We start from the raw sequence: 24,421 nt of genomic DNA on the forward strand, positions 1-24,421 counted from the left end.
GGCCAGTACAGTGTTGTCAGAACCGGGCTAATATGGTCATACTTCCTGGTTCTAGTAAGAACTCTAGCTGCTGCATTTTGGACCAGCTGGAGTTTGTTTATTAAGCGTGCAGAACAAACAGGTTGACACGTTTGTCTACCCCCTCCCCAATAACCAATGTTGCGTGATAAGGTGTGTGTATCTGTGTGCATGTGTGTGTGCGCGTTTGCTTGCAGGTCTCCTACCATGTGCCGCGTGAATGTGTGAGTAAAACCAGTCTGTGTGTGTGTGTGTGTGTGTGTGTGTGTGTGCGCATCTGCCTCTGTGTGTGAGTGTATGCCTGTGTGTGGCCAACTTGCTTTGTTGCTTCCTGACCCTGCGTCTGTGAGGTTTATATAACTGGGCCGGTCTGTCAGGCAGAGCCTCCAACCAGCACTGTAACCTGACACCTGATCACCTCCCGCTGTATGTCTGCGTCTGAGTGCTTGTGCCTCCCATTTGTGTGTAGAAGTGTCTCATACCCATTTTCCTTCACCTAATTCAGTCTAGTAAACATGTGCATTCGTTTCTATTGTCTGCCACTAGCCGACTGCCACAGACGCACATTCCCTTATTCAACCAGTCTGACAGCTCTGTTTCTCTCTAGAGCACTGATCTAAGGTCAGCATCGAATGACGGGTGACGTCAGGCTCACTGATCTGGGGAGGGACATGAGGGGTTAAAGGTAAACAGGAAGTGTTCTTGGTAGCATTTCTATAGATAGGCGGTCTGCGCTGTGTAGCGGAAGGGGAGGGAGGACAGGAAAGGAAGAGGGAGGACGTTGAGAGAGAGGGAGGGGTTAGTCGAGTCAAAAGAAAAAAAAAGCATGTGGGAAGTTTGCCAGGCCAAACTACACAGTAGGTCTCAATCTCAAGCCCTCTTTTACTTTGTTGTTTTCACTTTGCATGTGTTCGTAAGTGTGTGGCGTACGTGCGGAGTTCACTTCAGTCTGGAGATTAACACGCTTGGACTTTGGGATCAGAAACTGTGTGAGTGTGTGTGCGTCTGTGAGCTAGCCGGCCATTTTCTCAGCTCACGCGAGGGGGGGTTAGAGGAATGTCAGGAGTTCAGGGCGATGACACTGTTTGATCTCCTGCTGGATCTTTTTAACCCTTTACACACACACACAGGACACGCAAGGAGATTCACAGGTGTGGGATGTTGTCTTTGAGCTGGAAGATGCTTGTTTTAGCTTTCTAGAGCGGTAGTGTTTGCAGTTTGGAGAAGTGTTTGATTTGGTTACTGTTTGTTTATTAGTTTTTGGCCTGGAGATGGTCGTTGGCTTCTGATTGGCTGGAGGTTAGGGCTGCAGGTTTCTGATTGGTCAGTAGATAAACAGGAGTCTCAGGTAAAATTCATGGCAGTTCATCAGTTGAGCGACCGTTGCCTGGCTTTGTTAACAGAAAGAAAATGTCTTTTGTTTCACAACCATGTTCTCATTAAAAATCCAAAGTGCTGATATATCTGAGAGAAATTAAATGCATTTCCTTGAATCACTTATAATTTTTTTGCTCACTTTCATTAAATTACAGTGTTGTTGAAAAAGAAATTCTACAGTATAAAATTTTACAGTATAAGCAGTATGTCATGGAATTTGGGAAATTTTGGATGAATAAATCAAAAGTCAGGCTGCACAAAATGATCAAATTTCAGTATGCACTAGTGTCTGTTAATATCAAAGTGCAAAAAGACTGCTATTTAACTATGAAGTCTGCATGTTCTGCATGAATAAGAGGAGCAGTTTTGTCGTTTTCACATGCTCAAGCATATATGTGATGCTCATTGTGTTTTCTGTGTCTGCCATCTCTTATGAGAACACTGCACATTAACTTCTCACATCTCTAGAGCTATTTTAAAATTTAATTTCATGAGCATTTCACTGTTTCATTTGATTAAAAAAATTATCCTATACACAGACACTCATCAAAATATTAAGTTTGGCTTAATTCGAAGTAATTGTGACAGAGCTGTTACTGTTACTATTATTTACCTCTCACAGTAATAATAATGATAATAATACTAAATAGTCATAATACTGCTACTACTACTACTAATACAATTATTGAAACTTTATGGAATATCAAAAAAAATTCTTCCATATTTTAATGTTATCAGCAAATATCTGTTGTGCTACACTGTTGCTCAGAAACTAGAAGGAATTATTAAATTTTCACTTGATTACATTTTAAAAGATTAATCAAATTGTTTTATGCCTTCATTTGGTTACCACTGTTCCAGAACAAATTAAAACAGACAACATAGAATTTCTGAAAAAATGAAACATTTCATAGGCTCTAGTTGTAACCGGGCGAACGAGACGTGAGACGTGCAGATCCATATGCAAGGCTTTATTTCCAAGACGTGGTCATATAACAGGCATGGGTCAAAAATGGCAAACAGGTACAATACAGGCAAGACAAAGAGTAATACAAGCACAAGCATTCGACCTCCAAACAGAATCCAAATCCAGACATGGGCAAACAGAGTCTAAACGGCAAGAAGATAGGGTAATCCGAAATACACAGGCAAAGATCTTCACACAGTAAAACAGGCAAGGCAAGACTAGACTAGACTAGACTAACCTAGAAACTATGAACTAGACTGGGAACTGGCTCCGTAAAGTAGCTACCAATAGAAGAGTGATAAATGCTAAACAATACTCGCGTTGAATGGTGGTGTGAGAATGATTTATATAGTTCCTGCATTCCATTTTGATGGACACATACCTATGCCCTAAACCCTTCAAAGGGTTTACCCTCCGGAGTGAGAGTTTCGAAGGGTTGAAGGGTGTAGGGGACCAAACAAATGTTTCTTGAAGTGCCCCTCTGCATCATCCTTACTTGCTCACACGGAGGTGCCATCATCATGCAAACAATCTGAGCAAAGGATCATGGGAGCCCGAAGTGTCCATCAGTTGTACCCTTCGAAATCCTTCATTCCGAAGGGCCCTTTGAAGTGGCCAGTTTTGAGCACTTCGGTTTGGAACGACCCTTAAGTATGCCGTCAAAAAAAGCATTCACCACAAAATCCACTAATTACTGCAAGACATCCCGTTTGGAACGCACAGAGTGTGTTATTGATAGCAGCTGTGTGTGATTGGTTTCAGGTGAGCTTGTGATTAGTGCAATGGAGCATGGGAAATGTAGTCCAGGGGGATGTGTAACAGTCTGTGTAGTGTGAGAGTCCATGTGGAGAGCGGGTGACCTCTGGTGGTGAGTGAACGGAAGTTTATAGACTGGATTCGTGACACTACTATTGTAAAAACAAAAATTGTAATAAATTATGTAATGTTAATGTTTATGCATTTTTACTAACTTTTACTAATTGCTAACATTTATTTTAACCATTAAAATAAAAATTAGAGGGAAAAAAAAAAAAAAAAAAAAAAATATATATATATATATATATATATATATATATATATATATATATATATATATATATATATATATATAATATACAGGGGGGGGGGGGGGCTTTTCTTTGGTCACATGCAAGAGTGCCAAGCGTACAGGATTCTCCTCTGTATTTGTGTGCGTGTAATTTGATTTGCATTTTTGTGTATGGTGTTCAGTGTGTTTGAGCGATGTTTGCATGTGTGTCTGACAGCATGTTTTGTGTTCTCTGTCACTCCTGTCTTTCCCTTTTGCTCTAAATAATGAAATAAGTGTAAAGGTCTAGTGGAGGTTTCCCGCTGTGTGCTCGTTTTCTCTTTCCCCTGCATATATCTCTTTTCCTGAGTGTTCCTCATGGCCTCATCTAGCTGTCTGTCTATTGTTCTATCTATTTTATCTATTGTTCCAATTGTCATTCTGTTTATCATTATCTAATATTTTGAACACATATTGAAGGAAATGGTCTGTTATTTTCAGATACTGATCATAAAATAGTTCAACTTTGTGCAATAAATTGATCTGGCCTAATTCATGATTTTTTTTTTCAATAACCCTGCAGTGAGCAGAGAGTGGTGTAGACAGACTGGGGGTTGATGGTAATCCTCTGAGGCAGATTAGGTCACCCAATGAAACTCTGAACCTGTACTACCCACATACATAAGCACTGGATTCCAGTGTACGTTATGTCGGGGAAGTCACAGCAGTCTTCATGATTAGTCATAAATATTTAGTTGATGTAATAGTTAGTGTAACCTTGAAGGGATGGTTCACCCAAAAGTGAAAATTCCGTCATTTACTCACCCTCATGTTGTTTACGAGTGAATGTAAAGATTCATACAGTATGTGTTTGCGCATGCCTGCATCATTGTACCACAATACTGAATGTATATGCTCATTTGTGAGTGTGTGTGCATTGTGTTTTGTGGTGTATGTGTGTGTTTTAGAAGATTTTGGTGTGTTCTGTATGGGTCATTAATAGCCGTCGTGTTTAATGGGTTCAGGAAACCAATGCTACACATTAGGCCTTCCCTCATTAATCCTCTCTCTCTCCCTCCATCCCTCCAGCTCTATCTGCTGTACTCCACATTAGTCTGCAGTCTAGTCCTAATTATGGACTCTAAACTCTCTCTCTGGTCCTGACAGTGTAATTCATTTTCACCTAAGCAGGACACAGATTTTAGGTTGTGGGCAGGGATATCATTACAGTGTTAGACTGTAAGAGCTCTAGATGAAAGTGAGAAAACTTGTGTCTGTGAAAGTGTGATATTTAATAAGGTTTCAAAGAAAGTTCTTTAGTTGAGAAACTGTTAAACACACAGAGGGTGTTCATTATCAATAGCAAAAGGAACTGGCTGTTAGGTATATCTGTACATTTTTCTTGACTGTGTGAAAGTTGCCTCCATGACGCTAGGGTTTTGTGGGTGTTTGTTAGGGTGTTGCTATGTAAATGCCAAGGTGTTCTGAGTATTTTTAGCATGTTGCTACCTGGGTTTGAGGTAATAATGGGTACCAAAACCCCATATTAAATTGTCCCCTTGGCTAAATTATGAAATGATTGGATGAACATTATATGGTCCCGAGATTTCCGCAGAAGATAGACCACTGTAATTATTGACTGCTATAAGGATGTGAAGAAACTTTAAACCAGTATGAGAAAAATGTTTCTGGAAAAATTTCAATAAGCTTCAATTATTATTAATACTTTCCCCTTGAAAACATACTACCGCGTGTGTAGTCGGCGCTATACTGACGTGACCGTTGCACTCGCGTGTTTTGCAGTGTCTCGCGCGTGAGCAGCGCAAGCGCTTTTGGTAACAGTAGCAGGTACAGTAATGGCACCTTGGCAGAGTAGCGCTGCGCTGCACTTTATTTTTTAAAACCATTCCTGTGCATCTCGTGGTTTTAGACACAAATATGTGTTTTTTGTGAATGACCAGAAAGAACCCAGAGTAAATATGCATATTGAGTGACAGGACAAGATCACTGAGATGCTGCCCCGCTCTTTGTCAAGCAATCTTTGATTTCAATTATAAAAAATAAACAACAAAAAAACAAAAAAAATATCCCACCTTCAATTATTTTAAGATCACAAAGATGCACTCTTTCATTAGAAAAAAAAAACACCTTTTAATAGTTGAGTAGCTAAATCTATAGTACAAACCTTTAATGAACTATGAGGGCAAAGAGAAATAAAATATGAAAAAAAAAATTAATCTTTTAATAATCGTAATCAAGGTAGAGTGTTTAATTAATCAAGGTTTTGATTTCAGGCCATATCGCCCTGCCCTAAATAATGCATACCCTAAATAATGCAAACAAGTCATTGAACATCATTACTTACATGTAAAGAATCAAAATGCATGCACCAGAATAGCCATTGCATGGAAAATAATGGAATGATTTTAATTACTAAACCATATTGTTATTGAAAACAATAAGAGAAAACTAAAACTGGTAGTTATTATTAATAATGCATCAATGATTTTGAAAAAGCAAAAAATGAATACCTGTTTTATATAGCAGCATTGCTGCTGGAGCTGCAAGCATGGTAGCTGAAGAGCTGAATGAATACCAGTAAACTAAAGCGCTTGTTACAGGGTTAAAGAGACTATATGAGAATTCGATGTTTATAGAACATAAACATAATATTACAGCTTATATATGCACAAAAAGACAGATACGCACGAGTAATCATGAACTAAGTCATGCACTAGTCAAATGTGTAACTCTGCGCTCTTGGCTCTTCCATTAACAATGCGTTCGAAATATGCCAAATAAGCCCCAAAGAATTCACAACTTTTCATTATGGTAGTGTTGTTTTTGTAATGATATGTATATGACAGTCCCAGTTATAGTTATTAATGTTGTGCATTGCTGTTCAAGCTGCGCCCTGAAGCTGAAGAGCTGAATGAACACCACTAACTGTAGTGCTTTGCTAGCAGCTTGTTTAACTCAAAGGAAATGCATACTGTGAGATGAATCAGATATTTATACATAAACATATTATAACTTATATATAACACTATATAATAAAAACTTATTGATAGATTATTGAAGAAATATCTTTGACAACCAAATGAGGATATTTAATTTCTGAAGGATAATGTGACACTGAAGACTGGAATAATGGCTGTTGAAAATCCAGCTATTGCTTATTTTTTTTAAATATTTTACAATTTTATTGTGTTTTTGATAAAATAAATGAGAAAACATCATCAACATAATGTTTTTGTGTAGTTTTTTTTTTTAGGGAAAAAATACAAAATCTTTAATAATGACACAGAAATCTGCTGAGCTGTTTCCACTTTTCTGCATGCACTGATTAGATAACGAAATTTTATTCTTCATGTGACTGCTTGGATATCTGGAATAGTTACAGGCACTAAGACTAAGGGCTCGGTCATGTTCCAGGATGCTGTAGCTCATACTTTGTTAAAAGGAGCACAAGATTGCACTGTACAGATCAAGAAGTTCACATTCATTTCAGTCTGTTTCTTCCATGGTGGCTTAAGCATTTGCCACACACAGGCTTGAAATATCCTTGAAAATATCCACCTAATATAGGAGGTCTGAAAGTGGGCGGGTTTAAAGGAATAGAGCGCTCGCTCTCTCTCTCTCTCGCTCTCTCTCTCTCTCGCTCTCTCGCTCTCTCTCTCTCTCTCTCTCTCTCTCTCTCTCTCTCTCTCTCTCTCTTTCTTTCTCTCTTTCTCTCTCTCAAGCTGAACTCCTCCCAATATCTTGGTGCTGCTATTTCATCTTATTTACATATTAACCGTTTGGTTGCCATAGTGTAGGGGTGGTTTGTGCCATGTTTTCCTCTTTACAGTATACAAGCACACTCTTTTCTTTGCTTTCTCTGTCACTCATAATGTTCTTCATCTTCTAGATTATTCTCTCGTGAAGGCATATTCATGTACACGTACGAGTTACACAGAAAAATTAGTAATGAATGAAAACAATTCTATATAACCTTGTCAAAAAGCTTTTAGGAATGTAGAAATATCATTTTGACATTACAACCTCCTCTTCACAACTTGCGAGCATATTTAAAGTATGTGCGCATCTGGTATTCCCTACATTTTGGGGTCCCCTCAAGTCTAGTAATACTAGTTATTTTTTACATTTTTGGTCCCCACAAGGAAACATAAATCATACATAAGCAATGTTTTTTGTTTTTTATCTAAATATCTAAAATAGCAGAACATTTTGTGTGAGGGGGCAGATTTAGGGGTAGGGGTAGGATAAGGGGATAGAAAATACAGGTTGTACAGTAATAAAACAGTTGTAAAAAAGTGTGTGACAGGAGTGCTGTCAATGACTGAATAACTTGAAATGGCACTAGTTTAGATTAGAAAGGACAAAGTTTTTAATTACTATTTATTTATTTAAAAATGTTATTTCTACACAATTTATTTTTATTATATTATTTATGTTCATTTGTTTTATTTTTATATTCAGATTTTTCATTTATTTATTTATTTATTTGTCTGTAAGTAGATGATCATATAAAGTGTTTATTGAGGTTTTTGAGTTGTTTCCACCAGTCCAAATTTCAAGGCCTTTTTATCTCTGACTTTTTTTTTCTTCTTTTTCTCTGTGTCTGTTTTATTATCTCTCTCTCTGTCACACAAAGCCTGTTTGTGCTGCGCAAAACATTTTATTGTTGCTAGCATACTGCCGGAAGAGGAACTTGCACATGCACCAACAGAGACATAGCTACACTATGTGCCACCTAGTGAGAAGGAGTGTTTTAGATGAGTTTCGGTTCGCATGTATTGTCTTGCCTTATTTTAACCTTGCAAAAGTTGATCTTACTCCAGTCTCAAGGCTCGGCCTAACCACAGCTAATCTCTCTGCTACTCCATAAGATTCTTAAGTTAAGATGACCCAGTTTTATGCGTGATTTCAGTAGATAGTCATAACACCCATGTGGTTGTATGCCTGACATATTATTTGGGGTGTCATAAATGCATGTTTTTCCTCCTCTCTGTTTTTTCATAGTGCAGACACTTGTTTTAATTTTTGCTGTATGTGTATGTGTGGGCTCCAGAGGTTTGTTGCAGTGCACGTGCACAGTTGCAAATGGCCAATGTGTCACACTTTGGGAAAGTCAGGGCACGACCTCATTTCCCCTTGAGTATCTGTTATCACTTCCTGTGAGTCTATCCAGGCAGCAGCACATGAACTCATGCCACCTGCCCCCTCTTCTGTATGTGTGTGTATGTGCAAACCTGATTATGATCATGACATATTTCAAATTATAATTGTGATTTATGTTACTTGTTTAGGTCAAAACAATGCTGTTTTGACACACATTAGCTGTTGAATATATGTGTAGGTGTTTTATATTTCCTTAAACACTTGCTGTTGTGCATTTTGTGCCTGGCGAGTAGAGAAATTCAGTATTTTTGGGGTTAAGTTGTGAAAGTTAATGTAATAACAGCTAGCACCCTCTGCTGGACCTCCTGTTTCACAATGAGCTAAAGAGAGAGCGAGAGAGTGAGTGAGCAAGGGAGAGAGAGAGAGAAAAACGAGTCCGGATTTTAACGACATCTCTAATATTCATGCTGATGCGTTTTGCTGCTTTGTGCTTTCATTTCTCTCCGCTTCGTCCGTGTCTCCTGCTCGCCGCACACACCCCAGCCTGAGAGAGGGGAGGGGAATGAGGGAAAAGGAAGGAAAAAAAACAAGTGGAAATAAGGAAAACAAGCTACAGAGTGTCCAACTTAGCCAGTACAAAAAACCTTTTGTGTTAGCAATCCTACCTTCGTCTGGGATGTGAAAGGAGGAAGAGGAACAAGAAGTCTTGTCGGTCTATACGTGTGTGTGTACACAGGAGAGGACGAGAAAACGACGGCCGGGAGAGATCGAGCACAGTTGTTCTCGGACGGACGGACGGTCGGAGGGAATCGATGAGAAAGAGTCAGCGAGAGAGGGAGGGAAAAGAATAGACCGAGCTCAGCTGAGCGCAGCAGAATGAGAGAATCCTGGACCAGCGTGGCTGCTTCGTCTGTCTCTTCCTCATTCCCTCGTTTTCCGTGAAGCGCGGCTCCATGCAGCCCGGCCAGGGGAGGAGGTGAACAGGGCTTCTTCAGCCACGGACTTGCCGGGGCAGGGAGGGAGAGAGGGAAAGTGAGCGAGCGAGAGAGAGAGAGAGAGAGAGAAGGGAGGAGGGAGGGAGCAAGAGAGAGAGAGAAAAAAACCGGCGAAAGGGCAAGGCTTTTGTTGGCGGTTGGAGAGGGAAGGGGGGGAAAGAAGAAAAGAAAAAACATGTCTACGGTGAACAGGCCGAGAGGACGGGTGAGTGAATGAGCGAGCAAGCGCGTGTGTGTTTGTGTGTGGGGGGTGGAGAGAGGTGGAGGTGGAGGAGGAGGAGGGAAGGGTGGGGGAGGGGGCCGGCAGGAACTGAACAGCTACAGGCTCATGCGGCAGGCTACACAATCGCCGCCATCTTGTGCTAACTGCTTCTCTCCATTTCTTATTCTTTCGTGTGCTTGTGTGCTACCAGGGAATGCTGTGTTATCTAGCTCTAGACTCTGTGTTCTCTGGCTCTGTTGGTTCTTCTTACTGTTTTGTTGCTTTCATTCACCGAGGCACAGTAGGATCTGCCACATGTGTGCAGCAGGCATTGTGTGGCAGTGCCGCGTGCACGTTTCTGCTTCAACATAGTTTCATTCTAAGCAGAGACAATGATGACCTGAGCGTGGAGAGGGATTGAAATCGCTGCGGTGCTGGCAGCCTGTAATTTCAGTTATTTATAGATGTGTTACATAGCTGCAGTGCTCACGGCTTGCTGCATTTTCCCCTCTCTCTCTCTCTCTCTCTCGCTCACGTCATATTCTCTCTATTACTCATTTTCTCACATATGCTCTTCCCCCTATAGATTTTCTCCATTTCTCCATTCCTGCTGATTTACCCCTTCACGCCTCAAATGGATTAGTGTGAATATTTCACGAGAGCTCTGCTCTCTGGCTCATGTTTATCCACCAAATGAGTTAGTATTTATAACCCACCCCCACTCTCTTTTCTTTTGTTTCACTCTTTCCAGATAATTCCCTTTATTTAGCCGTCAGGAAAGCGCAGGCCGGGTGATCCGATTTTATGTCTCTCTTTTTTTGAGTCAACAAAGCTTTATTGGCATGACTGGAACATTGCTTTGGCCGTGTGTCATATTTATAAAGAGCGAGCATGCAACGTAAAACCTAATAAAGTAAAAGATAAGATCTCTTTCTCTTTCTTTATGGGTTCAAACTCACTTCAGCTGCTTTCCGGGTGAGAAAGAGAGCAAGAAATGGAGGAAAAAGGGAGAATGCATGACAGTGAAACAGGCATGAATAATAAAAGTTGACATGTCTCGGCCTGCTATATGATCGTGCTGTGAATTATACATGACTGTCTTTTTATTTCATGGGGTGAGGGGTGGATAATTTGAATAGACGGGCTCTCAGGTTGAAGATTTTGTCTCTTGACCTTTGATCAATGTGTGATGTCATTCTGATGAACTGTGACTTATTAACGCCCCTATACCTTATGTTTACCAATGATATCTCTGATGTTTAGAGGATAAAACCAGTAATAAAATGGTGAATATATATGTGTGTGTGTGCAGCCCCAGTGGTGTGCTGCTTTTGCCTGTGCAGTCAGCCAAACCATTCATTTATCTTCCCCTATAGCTGGTTGGCCACGTGAATAGATAGCAGTGAATATTATGAAACTCAGGCATTAGAAACATTGATGATGCAGCAGTTCAAAGATGGAGGATTTCCCATGTTGTCATCCAGTATGTGTGGGTGGACTCAGGCATACCATGCTGCACTGCTTGAGCAACAATCAGATGAGATGGGATCTCCAAGGGTTTTTATCTTGGACCTCTTCTTATATTTAGTCTGCTGGCGAGGTCATGAAGTAACTAGTGTGCTTATTAAATTCTCAGCCAGTATTGAGCTGGCGAAATAATGGCCCCAAACACTTGAACGGAGTTGATGCAAGCAAAAGTATCTCTACAACCTGACAAGCTTCATTGAAATAGCTGTCATGAGAAATCACACCTGTCTCAGTATCAGCCCTAGACTACTTACCGTAACTGCAAAAAAGAATCATGGGAGTAAGATGTTTAAACCAATCAGTAAGCTAGCCAGTTAGAAATGTTTTTTTTGCCTGTCAACAAAGTATGTAATTAATTTTTTGCCCACCGGGCAAATGGTTGGCAGAATTCCCAATTTAACCTGCCACTCAGATTTTTTCCCCATTTCAAATAAATGATATAACTGACTGTGATTTGGGGAAAAAAATGCACAAAGACCAGTTTAAGTGGAGCCAGAAAGCATTTCTTTTTGCACGAACACAATCTCTGGTCTCTTTTGTTCAACTTTAATTAAAATCAGCATGAAATGAAAATCTATTTTCTGAATGAATGTAGTGATCTTATTATATTAACCATTCATCCATGCATACTTTTTTTTTCTTTTTTTAATAACTGGATCTTCCGGTGAAAAGACAGACTTATCCCTCAGCCCTCTACTACTATATTTTTTTGTTTAGTCGCCAGACTGATATACTATTTTACACACACACACCAGTGTTAATTTTGGCAGGCATTTTTAATTTAGTCTTAGTCTTTATCTTGAGACGAAAATGCTTAATAGACTTAGTCACATTTTAGTCATTTGAGTCTTTCATAGTTTGTCTAGTTTTAGTAGAAGAAAAGTCATTGCATTTTTGTCAACTTTTAGTCATTACTTTTAGTCAATAGTTTTAGCAAACTGTAGTTAGCAAAATTTATTTGGTAGCTATGTTTATATGTAGTCTTTAAACTAAAACAATCATTAATTATTCTCTCTTTAGACCAAATCAATTAAGCTTATGAGAAATTTGAATCAAGGACTGAATTTGGAAAAACTTTAATAAATTATGACATTTTTCATTTTTGGGTGAACTATCCCTTTAACAAAATAAAAAAAATAACAAGCACAATAAGACAAATACATTTAAAAGAAATAAACATTTGAAATATATCAGTCTGTGTGTAATGAATAAATATAATATACAAGTTTCACTTTTTGAATGGAATTAGTGAAATAAATCAACTTTTTGATGATATTCTAATTATATGACCAGCACCTGTATATAGGTATATTATATAGAAAACTTGGTAATAAAGATAAAAGATAATAGTAATACATAATAGTAATTATTATTAAAAGATAATACCACTACTAGTTCTACTACTGTACTAACAATATACAACGCACTAGCATTGATGAGCTGCTGGGATCATGAATATTAATCACATTGTCAGCGTTCCCTCAAACTGATTTGCTAAAATCAAAACAGGGACGGTAATAGATGAGCCCCAGCCAATGAGATTGGCATTTGCGCATTAGCTCCACCCACTACCGGAGAAATCGGCATATCTTCTGCTTGTTTTTAAAAGCTCAATAATTCCAAATTAACTCAAATGAATACAACAAAGAATAAGGTTTACATGTAGCATGTTGATTCAGTGTGGTATGTAAGACTCTCGCTCTCTCTCTTTGTATGTGTGAGAAACACAGTGCTCTCAGCAAAGCAGCGCGAGTCGTATCCCTTCACACAAGAGTTTACGGTGCATCAAATACAGGTGTGCTGCGCATCCATTGAGATGTACTGAAAAAATACAGATCGCTTGAAGGAGAGCAAAACCCTAACGTGCTCAGTCAGTGTTCAGCAAGTGAAAATATATATGTACTAAACTTATAATAGCCTCAAACTCACACACTGGCAAGTAAAATTTAGAATTTATTAGCCAATGGCTAACGATAGACATCATTTAGTCGCCCAGAGTAAAATTTAGTAGCATGTGCGAGTGATTTACTCGCAATGTAGAGGGTTGTCCCTGTTGATGCATGATGGACTCCTCTGAACAAAGAATAACACCAAGTACTCGCTCTGTTTTTTTTTTTTTTAATGATAATTAATTTCACTTGGATGTGCATCACAAAACAGAAAAAAAATGAACAATCTGCATGTATCTACTTGCATTACATTATGAATTTAACATGTTAACTTTCCATCCTCATTGTTGTCTTTTTTTTTAAAGGGTTAGTATAAAGGTTAGTATAAAGCCTGTTACTCACCCTCGAGCCAACCTAGGTGTATTTGACTTTCTTCTTTCAGACGAATCCAATCGGAGTTATATTAAAAATTGTCCTGGCTATTCCAAGCTCTATCATGGCAGTAGGCGGGTGTTTCTCTTTAACAGTCCAAAACACGTTAAATAAAGTGCATTTATCCGTAATAAAATGTGCCTCACACGGGTCCGGGGGGTAAATAAAGGCCTCCTGTAGTGAATCCCTGCGTTTTTGTAAGAAAATATCCATATTTCAAATGTAATAAACACTTTTCTATCACTTCCGCCGTTTGTCATACATGGAAGCACTTCTGGCGGATGATGTAGGGCATCGGCATTGTGTGGTTAGTGACGAACACAGAGAGAGAACAAAACAAAACGCCGGTCCTGAATTAGAAGTACAAACCGAGGATTCGTAAAGAAAAATGTTGGAGGATTTCGATATAAACCAAGAGGAGACTGGTTTTCCTTCGCTAAAGTAAGGAAACTTTGCTTCTTTTGTTCCTGTAAACAAACTCGTGACACTAGCATGTCTCAGAGGCGTGTGTGCAACATACGTCCTACGTCATCCGGTTTTACCCAGTTTCACCCAGTTTAGATATTACTCTAATGATAACAAATAGTAGGCACATTTTCTTAAAAATGTAGACATTAGCTTTGCTTTTGCAATGCACATTATAAGCGAACCACCGTAGATGAGCAAAATTAGCCGCCACTATGTGTAAAACTACCAGCATTTGGCTGGGTGAGGCTGTTAACTTCATACCCCGCCTGTGAATGATTTTGCACATTCTGGTTTGTTGGCATCTCTTTGGAGGTCTGTGTTTTAGAGTGAGGTTCTTGTGCATGAAGTTAGCTTACAGAACCTATTTAATCATATGTGCAGAGTAACTGTTTCACTGTACTGACTTTGTCCCCCTTAATAAGAAACCTATTAAAGTATTTACATCCGCTTGAGTCCAAGTTTTCTAGGTCATGACTAGAGGAGAAATGTTATGGCTGTTGAATTCAGCTCTTCAATATTTTTCTTGTCCAAAAGCGCTCTTACATTCACCGTCAGACTAGACTATATGGCGTCATGGTATCTTAAATAGTGTATTGTTCATCATGGGTTTAGCATATGGAATTACCGAATCCTGAAATAGAAGCCTATCTATTGGCTTCCTGTACAGTCCTGCCTACACAACAATTCTAGATGAAGCCAGTCCTATGGAGAACATTAATATCTTGTTTGGGTGGTAATATCTTTCTTTTTCTCTTTTCTCACAGCCTCCTAAGAACACTAATGGTCCCAGCAGCCAGCCGCGGGTACTTAGCCCACCAGTGAAGAGCAGCTCCTCTTCTTCCTCTTCATCATCCTCGTACATATCCGTGTCAGAGAAGCGGGCACAGAAGCGACAGCAGCAGCAACAGCAGATGGAGTCGTCCCTTTCAGACGATAAACAACAGAAGGCCAATCTAATCATCTCAGAGGCCATCGCCAAAGCACGAGAGAGGGGAGAGAAAAATATTCCACGTGTCATGAGTCCAGAAAGCTTCCCGTCGTCTTCGTCGCAGCACCGCAGTCACAGGGCCGGTTCTTCCAAGTCCAGAGGCAAGGATAAGAGTTCCAAGAAGGCCCGGATTGTGACCTCATCCAAGTCCAAACAAAAGGCTCAAATTGGGTAAGACCACTGTAACATTCTCCCCAAGCTGAAGGATGAGTGACATTTTGTCTCTTTGGTGTTTTGGTCATGGAGTGTGAGGAAAAGTGTTGTACAACTGTTTCTGTCCTGATCTGTGATGACTTCTATTCATCCAAGAACATCTCTGTGACTTCACCTGCATGTTGTTAGCCACTGCAGGTCTTCCTGCTTACAGATGTAGTCTTAACATGTGTTTGTGTATTAAGTTTAAATCTGATGATGAGTTCTCATTGATCTTGAGGAGCATTGACTGTCATGGTAAACTGCAGCTTCAAGTTAACAGCGTTTAAAGAAACAATAAGTAAGAAGAGGCAATAATGTGAATATAGTCAAGAGTAAAGGCTATTGTTAGGCATAAAGTTTCTCAATTTTAAGAGCAATTGTGAACATTCGATATTCGAAAGCAGAAATGCCTAAACCTTTAACTATGAAGAGCCTAAAATGATAAAGAATATATTTCAGTGCAAAAATTGTATCTCAGCCAATTCTTTTTCCTTAATGCACATTGTGACTTATATGAAAGAAGAGCAAATTCACCTCAGGCTAGCCGTGAACTTGTATGCAAATGTTGAGAGTTTATGTGCATATCAAGCGTTTCCTGTCAGGTTTTCTTGAGTGCAACTTTTGCCAGCAATAGTCTCTGACAAGTAAAAAAATAACATTTATTTATTTTTTTATTTTTTTATACGAAATTGTAGCACTGCAAATATGGCAAGCACAGCAAAATGTTCTGTAAAACAGTAACTCTGTTCAGTAAGTATTAAGGTGTCAGCATTTCTTTAGATATTTACAGATACATTTTTGTTCAGTCACATTCGGATGATTCTATCCTCAGCTGTTAGGACGTCTTTGGATCTAGAAATGTGCTCAGAGTATGCAGAAGTGTTCACTTTTTAACCAGTTACAGAGCATTCTAGCAAACTTTTTTGAACCAATGAACCCTTTAATAACCCCATACTGTTTGCGGTTATTAAAAAACACTGCCCTAGCAGTTCTCTCCAGAAATGTTGGAGATTTGAGTACTGAAGAGTAATATGGGGACAATTTTAAAGTCATATTTTTGATGATCCAATTTTTTTTTTTAAAGTCAAATCCCCTCAAAATGATGCAAAGAACTACATTTCTAAAATGTAAAGATTAGGCTATACTAGGATATAAGAAAAAAGAAGTGTTATTATTTCAATAATAAATTCTGATCAAAAACTGTTTTTTCTCTGAAAATTAAAATACCCCTTGGTACCCCTTGAGGCCTTCTGGGGGTCCCTGGACCTTAGTTTGAAAATCCATGCACTGAAGGTTGAATGGGACAATTATCAGCCTTTTCTGTAACCCACAAACATGGCAAAGGAACAAACATACACTAAACAGTAATCTGTTTTCTCCCATTTTTGTTGTGGTTAATGATTGCTTCATGTATCTCACATGTAACAGCAGTGCTCACACGGAGAGCCTATTCTGGTGAAGGTGAACAGATCAAACATACATCATGATGTCATCTGATCTGCATTAATGTAGGAATGAATGGGAGAACGTGACATGTGATTTCTAGGTCATGTGTAGGCCTTTGCAAACTTTACGCCCCCAAATATTGTCTCAAGCTCTACGATTCAGTCTAGATGCTGCTTTTTTTCTTAGAAAGGCTGTGTGCTCTCTTATGGTCCATTGGTGACATTACGAAGCTAGCATGAAAATGTTTAACATTCCCTCTGTGCTTGTAAAAGCAGTGTGTTGAATTTCTTCTGTGACTTGTTCATCGTGCTTAATGGATTAGCAGTCTGACTGACCCAAATACTTCAACAGTAAAGGCAAGACAAACAGGACATGTGTATGTTCAGACTCAATGCCTCACTGGGTGATTTATTTTCTTGTTTAACACAGTTTATTGTCTCATGTTGCATAGAATGCAAAATTTACCACATCTGACAAGAAGGAAGCAGAAATTGATGGCTTTTAAATGCTGGTTTTCAGATACTCCAGAATGACAGGGACATGTTTGCATATCGACGTGGTAATAGGCTAAGTGGTCTCCTTCTCCCTGTAAAGTACTCAAAGTTACCTGTCTGGTTTGGCAAGCTTTTATTGAGCGCGATTTGCTGTGTTAGTGTTGTGAACAGGATCTTGTCACCTAGCATTACTCAGCTGACCCTCTAATGTACGTTGTTTACGCTCTGCTATAAGAGGCTGGTATTTATTAACGGTTGAGTGTTATGTTGTACTGTAGCTAGTGGTGTTATGACCAAATGCAAAGACCACAATTAAATGAAACTGTGTCGGGAATAACAAGTGTAAGTGTTGATGATCAGTGGTTATTTGACTATCAGGAAGATGTCCCTGTCCCAAATGCTGGATTATTGGCTTCATAAAATATTTGAAGGTCCAATTTTTGCTCAATAAACTCCTAATTTGCTGCTTATTAATAGTTAGTAAGGTAGTTGTTAAGTTTAGGTATTGATTAAGCACATATAAAAAGCCAATACACAAAAAAACATCCAAAATTACTAGTAAACAACCAATATGTTAATAGTAGGCATGCTAATAAGTAGTTAATAGTGAGAACTGGTATACTAGTGTATAAGTGTTACTGCAAGGTCATAGCTTGCAGAATTATTTATATGCTCAGTGCTTCTGTGATGTAAGAATGAACATTGCTTTTTAATTAAAAATAAGTAGGCCTACTTTTGCAAGATAGGACATTGTACAGGAAAGTGTTCTGCCCTTTTCTTCTTCTTTTTGTTTTTACATTTTTAATAGAAAATTATTCTAAATATCTTTAAATAAAGGTTCGGTGTGACAGCATCCACCTGATGCTGGCAAAACCTTATCAAGAAAAAATATTAAATAAAAACAAGTAATTTCTGGAAACTTGGATTAAGGAAAAATCTGTTTTCCAATTATAAATATTATACATTAGTGCTAAATTTTATACTGTGATGATAGCAAACTGTCACATTTCTAATAACTGTCAATCACAACAACAATATATTAACATAATATTTATTATTATTATTATATATGTTAATAATTAGTTCTAGAATCATTAAAATGGCTTAAAATTAAAGGGAGAGTATGTATCAATATTGCTATGTCCTGTTGTGGGACACTTCCTCAAGATTAGTTTTGTGCTTCATTTTCTCACAATTTCCATACACTATGCTGCACAGGGATCAAAATCAAATCCTCCCTTTAATATCTTCTCTGCCATATTTTTTTTCTTTTTATCCACCACATAGCTCCTGTCTGCTCTCACTGGTGAAGATGAACAGTATGTTGCGTGTATCATTGTGTACTGATGCTGAGATTGCTTCATTTCAGATGACACAAAAGGCTGCACTGAGAATAGGGGCGCCTCAAAAAAAAAAAAAAACCTTCTGAATCCTAAAATGACAATGAGACACCCCTGCTGTCTCTTGAACAAGCCACAAGATCACAAGTCCAGATCAAGTGTGTAATTTGGGACATGGCCATTGGAAATTGACTCATCTGCAGTGAGCTGTTTGCTTAACTGCTGCCTCACAAATCTCAAATGTCACTCAAGTCACGTGTAATGTGAAAAGTTCGAGGTTGTAGTTAAGGTAGCAAAAACATAAAAAAGCGAGTATGTGATGCATTCAGAAAGTCTATGGGAAGACTCCCTTCGTGATAATCTGTGGACCATTGCAACAAACCCCCTTAAGTCAGGAAATTCCTTATCGAGAATAACCATACCTGTTACTACTATGGGTTTTCTTCATAGGTTTTCTTATCTGAAAGGATTTGTTGTAACTGGGGGCTGGATATTGATTTTCAAATCACTGTGGAGACATGGAGGCAGAGGTGGGCCTTTAGATCTTGCTTTCATAAATAGCAGGGATGGTGTCTTTGAGTCTGCAGTGGAGAGCAAAGCCAGAAACCTACTGACCCGCTTTGCACCAAACTGCACACTACAGCCAACAGCTGCCATTAAAGCAGAGCATGTGATCTCAGAGATGGAGATAGAGACTGCAGCCAGTCACACACACCCATATTTATAACAGTACAGTCTGCCAGGCACGTTATGGCTGTGTTTATACAGTCATGTATCAGATTTTTCCCTCTCCTGCTATTGCATCAGTACTTTTATTGATTTTTTTTTATGTATTCGTGTGTTCGTTCATTCGATTACAGAAGAATCAGGTTGTTATAAGTGCAAACTTGCTTTCCTTAGTGCGGTCAGAGATGCAGTGCCAAGCAAAAGTGAAGCGGAACATGCAAGAAGGATTGAGACTGACACCACAAATTCACTCTCTCCCCGAGTTTGTCTGTCACAGGTTTAGCACTGTTTTAATTCAGTTATGATATATGTATGATAAGTGTTGTGTTGTGAGGTGCTGAGCATGTGATGGAGATGAATGGATACTGGATGTTTATTTAGACATTTTATTGAAAGAAAGAGATGAAAATGATTTTTAATCATCTCATCGCAGGGCTGATTTTAAACTCATTTTATGTGTATGTTTGTGCAAACATGTGTTTTTAGGAGCTTTTAGGGAAAAGACTGAGAAAGACTGAGTGTGTGCGTATATGTAGCCTAGGTTACAACCCTGAAATATTAATGCAGCCTTCTGTGTCTGCCTCCAAAGACCTTCCACTCTCATCCATCGAGCATGTGAGCATGCATTTAAATGTGTTTGCCTCTGATTCATATAGCCTTTAAATACTGATGCATCATAAAAAATAAGAGAAACATAAACACACACAAACTAAAGTCTCCAGTTGTCAAACATACAGTGGCAACTACACTCAATAAAAAAAAAATATATATATATATATATATATATATATATATATATATATATATATATATATATATATATATATATATATATATATATTTATATTTATATTTATTTTTGATGTTTTTGTTTGTTGGTAAGTTGACTTTGAGCTGTTATAAAGATATTTTCAGAGCACTTAAGTTTATGTGACAACCATTAAAATGACTTAAAATGATTTAAATTCATGATCAATTCCTAAACATTGACCAGCTGGGATGTGTGATGTTGGTTTTGGTGAAGTTTTTTTGATACATTGGAGATTTAATAATGTGAAATGATCAAATCTGAACTCTTTTTTTCCCCCGTTATTCTTTTCTGAGTAGAATGTTGGCCATATTGACCTGTTGACTGGTGCCTTTTTCAGCAATTCTAACACAATTCATGGTGTAAATCTAAGAATGCAGTGTAAGAATGACAGTCTGAGTCCCGCTGCTGTTTGTGAATCTACACAAATGGTCTGCTGAAGAAAAGATCAGTGACTGTGGCATAACTTCTGCTTTGCATTCAGAGTTTTATCTTTTTTTAACTCTTATATTTGATTTCTTGTCTTGCTAGAGCTCTGTTTTTGATACACCATCATGAAAATGTGAGGCACAAAATCAATATTTTCTCATCATGACTAGTATACGATCCAAACAGTGCATTGTCTTATAGAAAATCTACCTGTCTGCCTTTTTTTTTATTTTTGTATGTTATCATACTTATTTTATAAAATGACAGAAAGTGTGTGGATGATTCTGGGCCCTGTGTGTGTGTGTGTGTGTGTGTGTGTGTGTGTGTGTGTGTGTGTGTGTGTTGTTGGGTCCCTTGACAGAGGAGAGTAAAAGAAAGATGTTTAGGGTGTTAAACTGGCTTACCTCACATGCTTTCACAGGTTAGCTCAGTCCAGCTCTGTCTGCACACACACACAGCACAGTAAAGACCAGCTCTCAGTCTCATTTCACAGCTGCTGAGTGGAGCTCGTGTGTCACTCACAGGATACAACATTACTGCTTCCACCCACGCCACCAGCTTCACTCTGATCAGGTCGCTAGGCAACCAGGAAGTCACGTTGTCCCGGAGACTAGTGAAGTGTAACATCATCCACAGAGCGCGACCCAGAATGAGAGCGAGAGTGAAAGAGCGAGTGATGCACACAGCTGATGTCCTGACAATCATTTCCTGTTCATGTGTGCCCTGCACTGAGGAGATAGCAAAAGTGGGACTGTTTTTGGTGTCCAGCATGAAAGATGGAATTCTGTGAAATCATTTGACTGTTTATTGTTTGCACTGAACATTTTCATATGTGCTGAAGATTTGGCTTTATTACATGAAATTTACAGTGGAGTAAAGAGAAACCAGTGTTTAGTATTATTTATATACTTCTATTAATGTATTTTTTATTTATTTTATTTTATTTAATTTAAATAAGCTTTGATTTCTATATTTTTATAGGTTTTTTTTGTTGTTGTAGTTTTCTACATAACTTAAATTTTTATTTCAGTTTCAGTTTTAATGATTTACTTAATCACGAAAATAACTTTTCTGGTTTTTAAGCTGATTTAAGTGGATTTAAATTAAGATTTCAATTACCCAAAATGTTTTTTAATATATTTTTGTTTTAGATTTAGGCGACAATAACAACACTGAGAGATATGAAAGTGTGTGTGTGTGTGTGTCATTTGTGTGTGCGTGCGTGTGTGTGTGTTTGTGTGTGCATGTGTGTTAGTTTGTTTGTGTGTTTGCGTGCGTTTGTTTGTATGTGTGTTTGTCTGTGTGTGTGTGCGTGTGCGTGCGTGTGTTTGTGTGTGTGTGTGTGTGGGTGTGCGTGTGTGTGTGTGTGTTTGTGTGTGTGTGTGTGTGTGTGTGTGTTTGTGTGTGTGGGTGTGCGTGCGTGTGTGTGTGTTTGTGTGTGTGTGTTTATGGTGCCAGTTTTTATGTGTGATGTCTGTTTTATTTGTGACCAAATGAAAAAAGTGGCTTTACAGTTTTACAGCCTCTTAGAAACATACTGGAGATTACCTCAGGTTTCAAAATTATTGCAGAGGCGTTACCATCCAGAATCATATTATTGCGAATGGCAATATAGCTTCCTTGTGGAAGGTCTCCTTTGTGAAGCAAAATCATATAATCTAGTAATTTAGTGCTAGTAAATCACTAGTAAATTGATTCTTTTGCCAGGATTGATGCAATCAACAAAGTGGTGATTTGGTGTGTTTCCATAAAATGTTTTGAATAATACTGGTTTCTTCTGATTGAAATCCAGTGGGTATTGGTATTAAAATAAGTCTCTCTGTTTGTTCTTCTCTTTGACAGGAAAATCATTATAAAGCTTGGAAAGAAGAAGCGAAAGAAGACTGATTCCTCTGAAGAGCTGTCTGATGATGACAGACCAACTCGACGGTCCTCTAAAGATGATGATTCGGTGAGCTTTGGGTTTTTTATCTATTCTTGATATGCCTGGATGACACTTTCATGCTGTTTTATATAATCATCTAGCAAGAAAAGCATTTGCAAGTAATCATTTCTGGAGCAGGTGGCACAAATTGCATGCACTTTGTTGCTGGCCATCCTTTAAACTGCATAATGCCGTGGTGTTTCCTGCAGCATGTGTAGAGTATGTTCAGTCCAAGAGCCAAAGAGACTGAGATGATTGTCGTACCCTCAAATGAATTCCATCTCTTTCTTCTGAAATGACTAACTTCTCATTCCCCCATCAATGATATACCCCCCTCTACCCTTCAATATATAATTATCCTCTTTAAATACCCCTGTGTTAATTAAAGCGCTGTTCTTTTGATGACTCAGTTAGGCTGTCGGAATTAAAACCACAGCCATGTGCATTTTAAGAAACACTGGGGTCTTGTGGCAGGGCGGGTGGGTCTTTATTTGGTCATCCTAAAATATATTCTCATCCTCTCCATTTACTTTAACTCATACACATTTAGGTCATGTTATATTTGGGAGGACAGACACTCTCTCTCTCTCGCTCTCTCTCTCTCTCTTTCTCTCTGCTGTACTAATTTATTAAAGGCCCCCTGATGGGCATCTCTGATTTGCTGAGTGAATAATACAATTGTGCATGCGCAGGGGTGACATTTACATGGCTCAAGAAGCCCCCTGGGGTAAATTTATCCCAACTGTAATATGGTTTTTGCAAAATATTTACAACTAAATAGAAAATTTCTTTGAAAATCCTGTCATTAATGTAAAATTTATGCATCAATATTTACATTTCTGAATGCATATATATATTATACACACTATTCAAAAGAGGTGAATGACTTAAATATAAATCATTTCAAAAATTCATACTTTTATTCAGCAATAATGCATTAATAATCAGACATAAAGACAAATAAATGATGTTCTTTTCATCAATTTCTATTCATCAAAGAAATAATTTATAATGGTTTTAACAAAAATATAAAGCACCAGCACAACAAATACAAAACAGTTATTTTAAAATATAATATTTTACAATAAACCTGTATCTGTTTTATCAAATAAATGCAGCCTTGATGAACATAAGAGACTTCTTTCAAAAAGAACTGTGAGAATAATTCAAACATACGCTCACTTTTGTTTGTGTGTCTACAGAAGCGTCGTTCAAACCGGAAGGTCAAGAGGAAGAAGTATGAGGATGATGGCGAGGCTCGATTTTCCGATGAAGAAATGAAGGTCATCGTAAAAGCCAAGAAGACCAACTCCAACGCTCACAAACAGCCTTCGGTGCAACTGTTTGTGGTGCGTACATTAAATCTCACTGCAGTTAGCAGCACACATAATTGTTTCTTATGATGTGTCCCAGCATGCTCAAGCAGTTCTCTGATCTGGATTATAACATGCTATGTTTAGAATGAGTAAAGACAATGCATCCTTTTATGTGTGTGTGAGGGAGAGGGAAGTTGTGTGTATTTAAGTATATGTTGTGGTATGAAGAGTCTCTGATCTGGTTTATGTTGGTTTATAGGAGAACCCGACTGAGGAAGACGCTGCTGTGGTTGATAAAATCATGGCATCTCGTGTGGTGAAAAACGAGGTAAGAGTTTCACAATATGTTTTATTAAGTGTGCTTTTCTTATTCATCTTTAGATCTCATTCTCATTTATTCGGGAAATTATAGCCCTGTTTGCACATGGTATTACACATGACACTTACACTTCTTGTGACCAGTTGTGATCCCATTTTGTCAAATAGGGGAAAAACAACAGACATTTCAGTGCATAGTTGTTTTGAAATATGCTGGAATTTAAATCTTGAAACAAATGTGACATTTCTAGCAGAATGCTCATAGTTTTAATCTGTATTAAACTTTAATATGTGTGCTGCTAATCTGTTCATTAATTTAGCAAATGCTTCTATCCCAAGCGTGTTATCTGTGTAAATGTGATTTATCAGCCGTGAATAAGAAACTTAATTTAGCTTTTATTGGGTAAAAAT

General features: G+C 38.2%; 1 protein-coding gene and 1 long non-coding RNA gene across 11 annotated transcripts in view; one reads left to right on the forward strand and one right to left on the reverse strand.

The window, feature by feature from the left end:
• LOC109084313 (chromodomain-helicase-DNA-binding protein 9-like) overlaps positions 1–24,421 on the forward strand; it is a 67,790-nt gene that overhangs the window by 19,147 nt on the left and 24,222 nt on the right. For 7 of the 10 annotated variants that reach the window (XM_042727879.1, XM_042727874.1, XM_042727878.1 and 4 more), the window contains exons 3-6: positions 14,791–15,185; positions 22,295–22,403; positions 23,579–23,725; positions 23,952–24,020. In XM_042727879.1, the coding sequence (XP_042583813.1) occupies positions 14,791–15,185; positions 22,295–22,403; positions 23,579–23,725; positions 23,952–24,020 (720 nt within the window). The other 3 variants (XM_042727884.1, XM_042727885.1, XM_042727882.1) reach the window with 3 other exon arrangements.
• LOC122137976 lies at positions 8,404–9,316 on the reverse strand. The gene is made up of 2 exons (XR_006155192.1): positions 9,179–9,316; positions 8,404–9,057 (listed from the first exon to the last, which is right to left on the reverse strand). It is a non-coding gene; the product is annotated as an uncharacterized LOC122137976 (long non-coding RNA).

The sequence above is a fragment of the Cyprinus carpio genome, chromosome B7, assembly GCF_018340385.1.
Source record: "Cyprinus carpio isolate SPL01 chromosome B7, ASM1834038v1, whole genome shotgun sequence".
Lineage (NCBI taxonomy): Eukaryota > Metazoa > Chordata > Actinopteri > Cypriniformes > Cyprinidae > Cyprinus > Cyprinus carpio.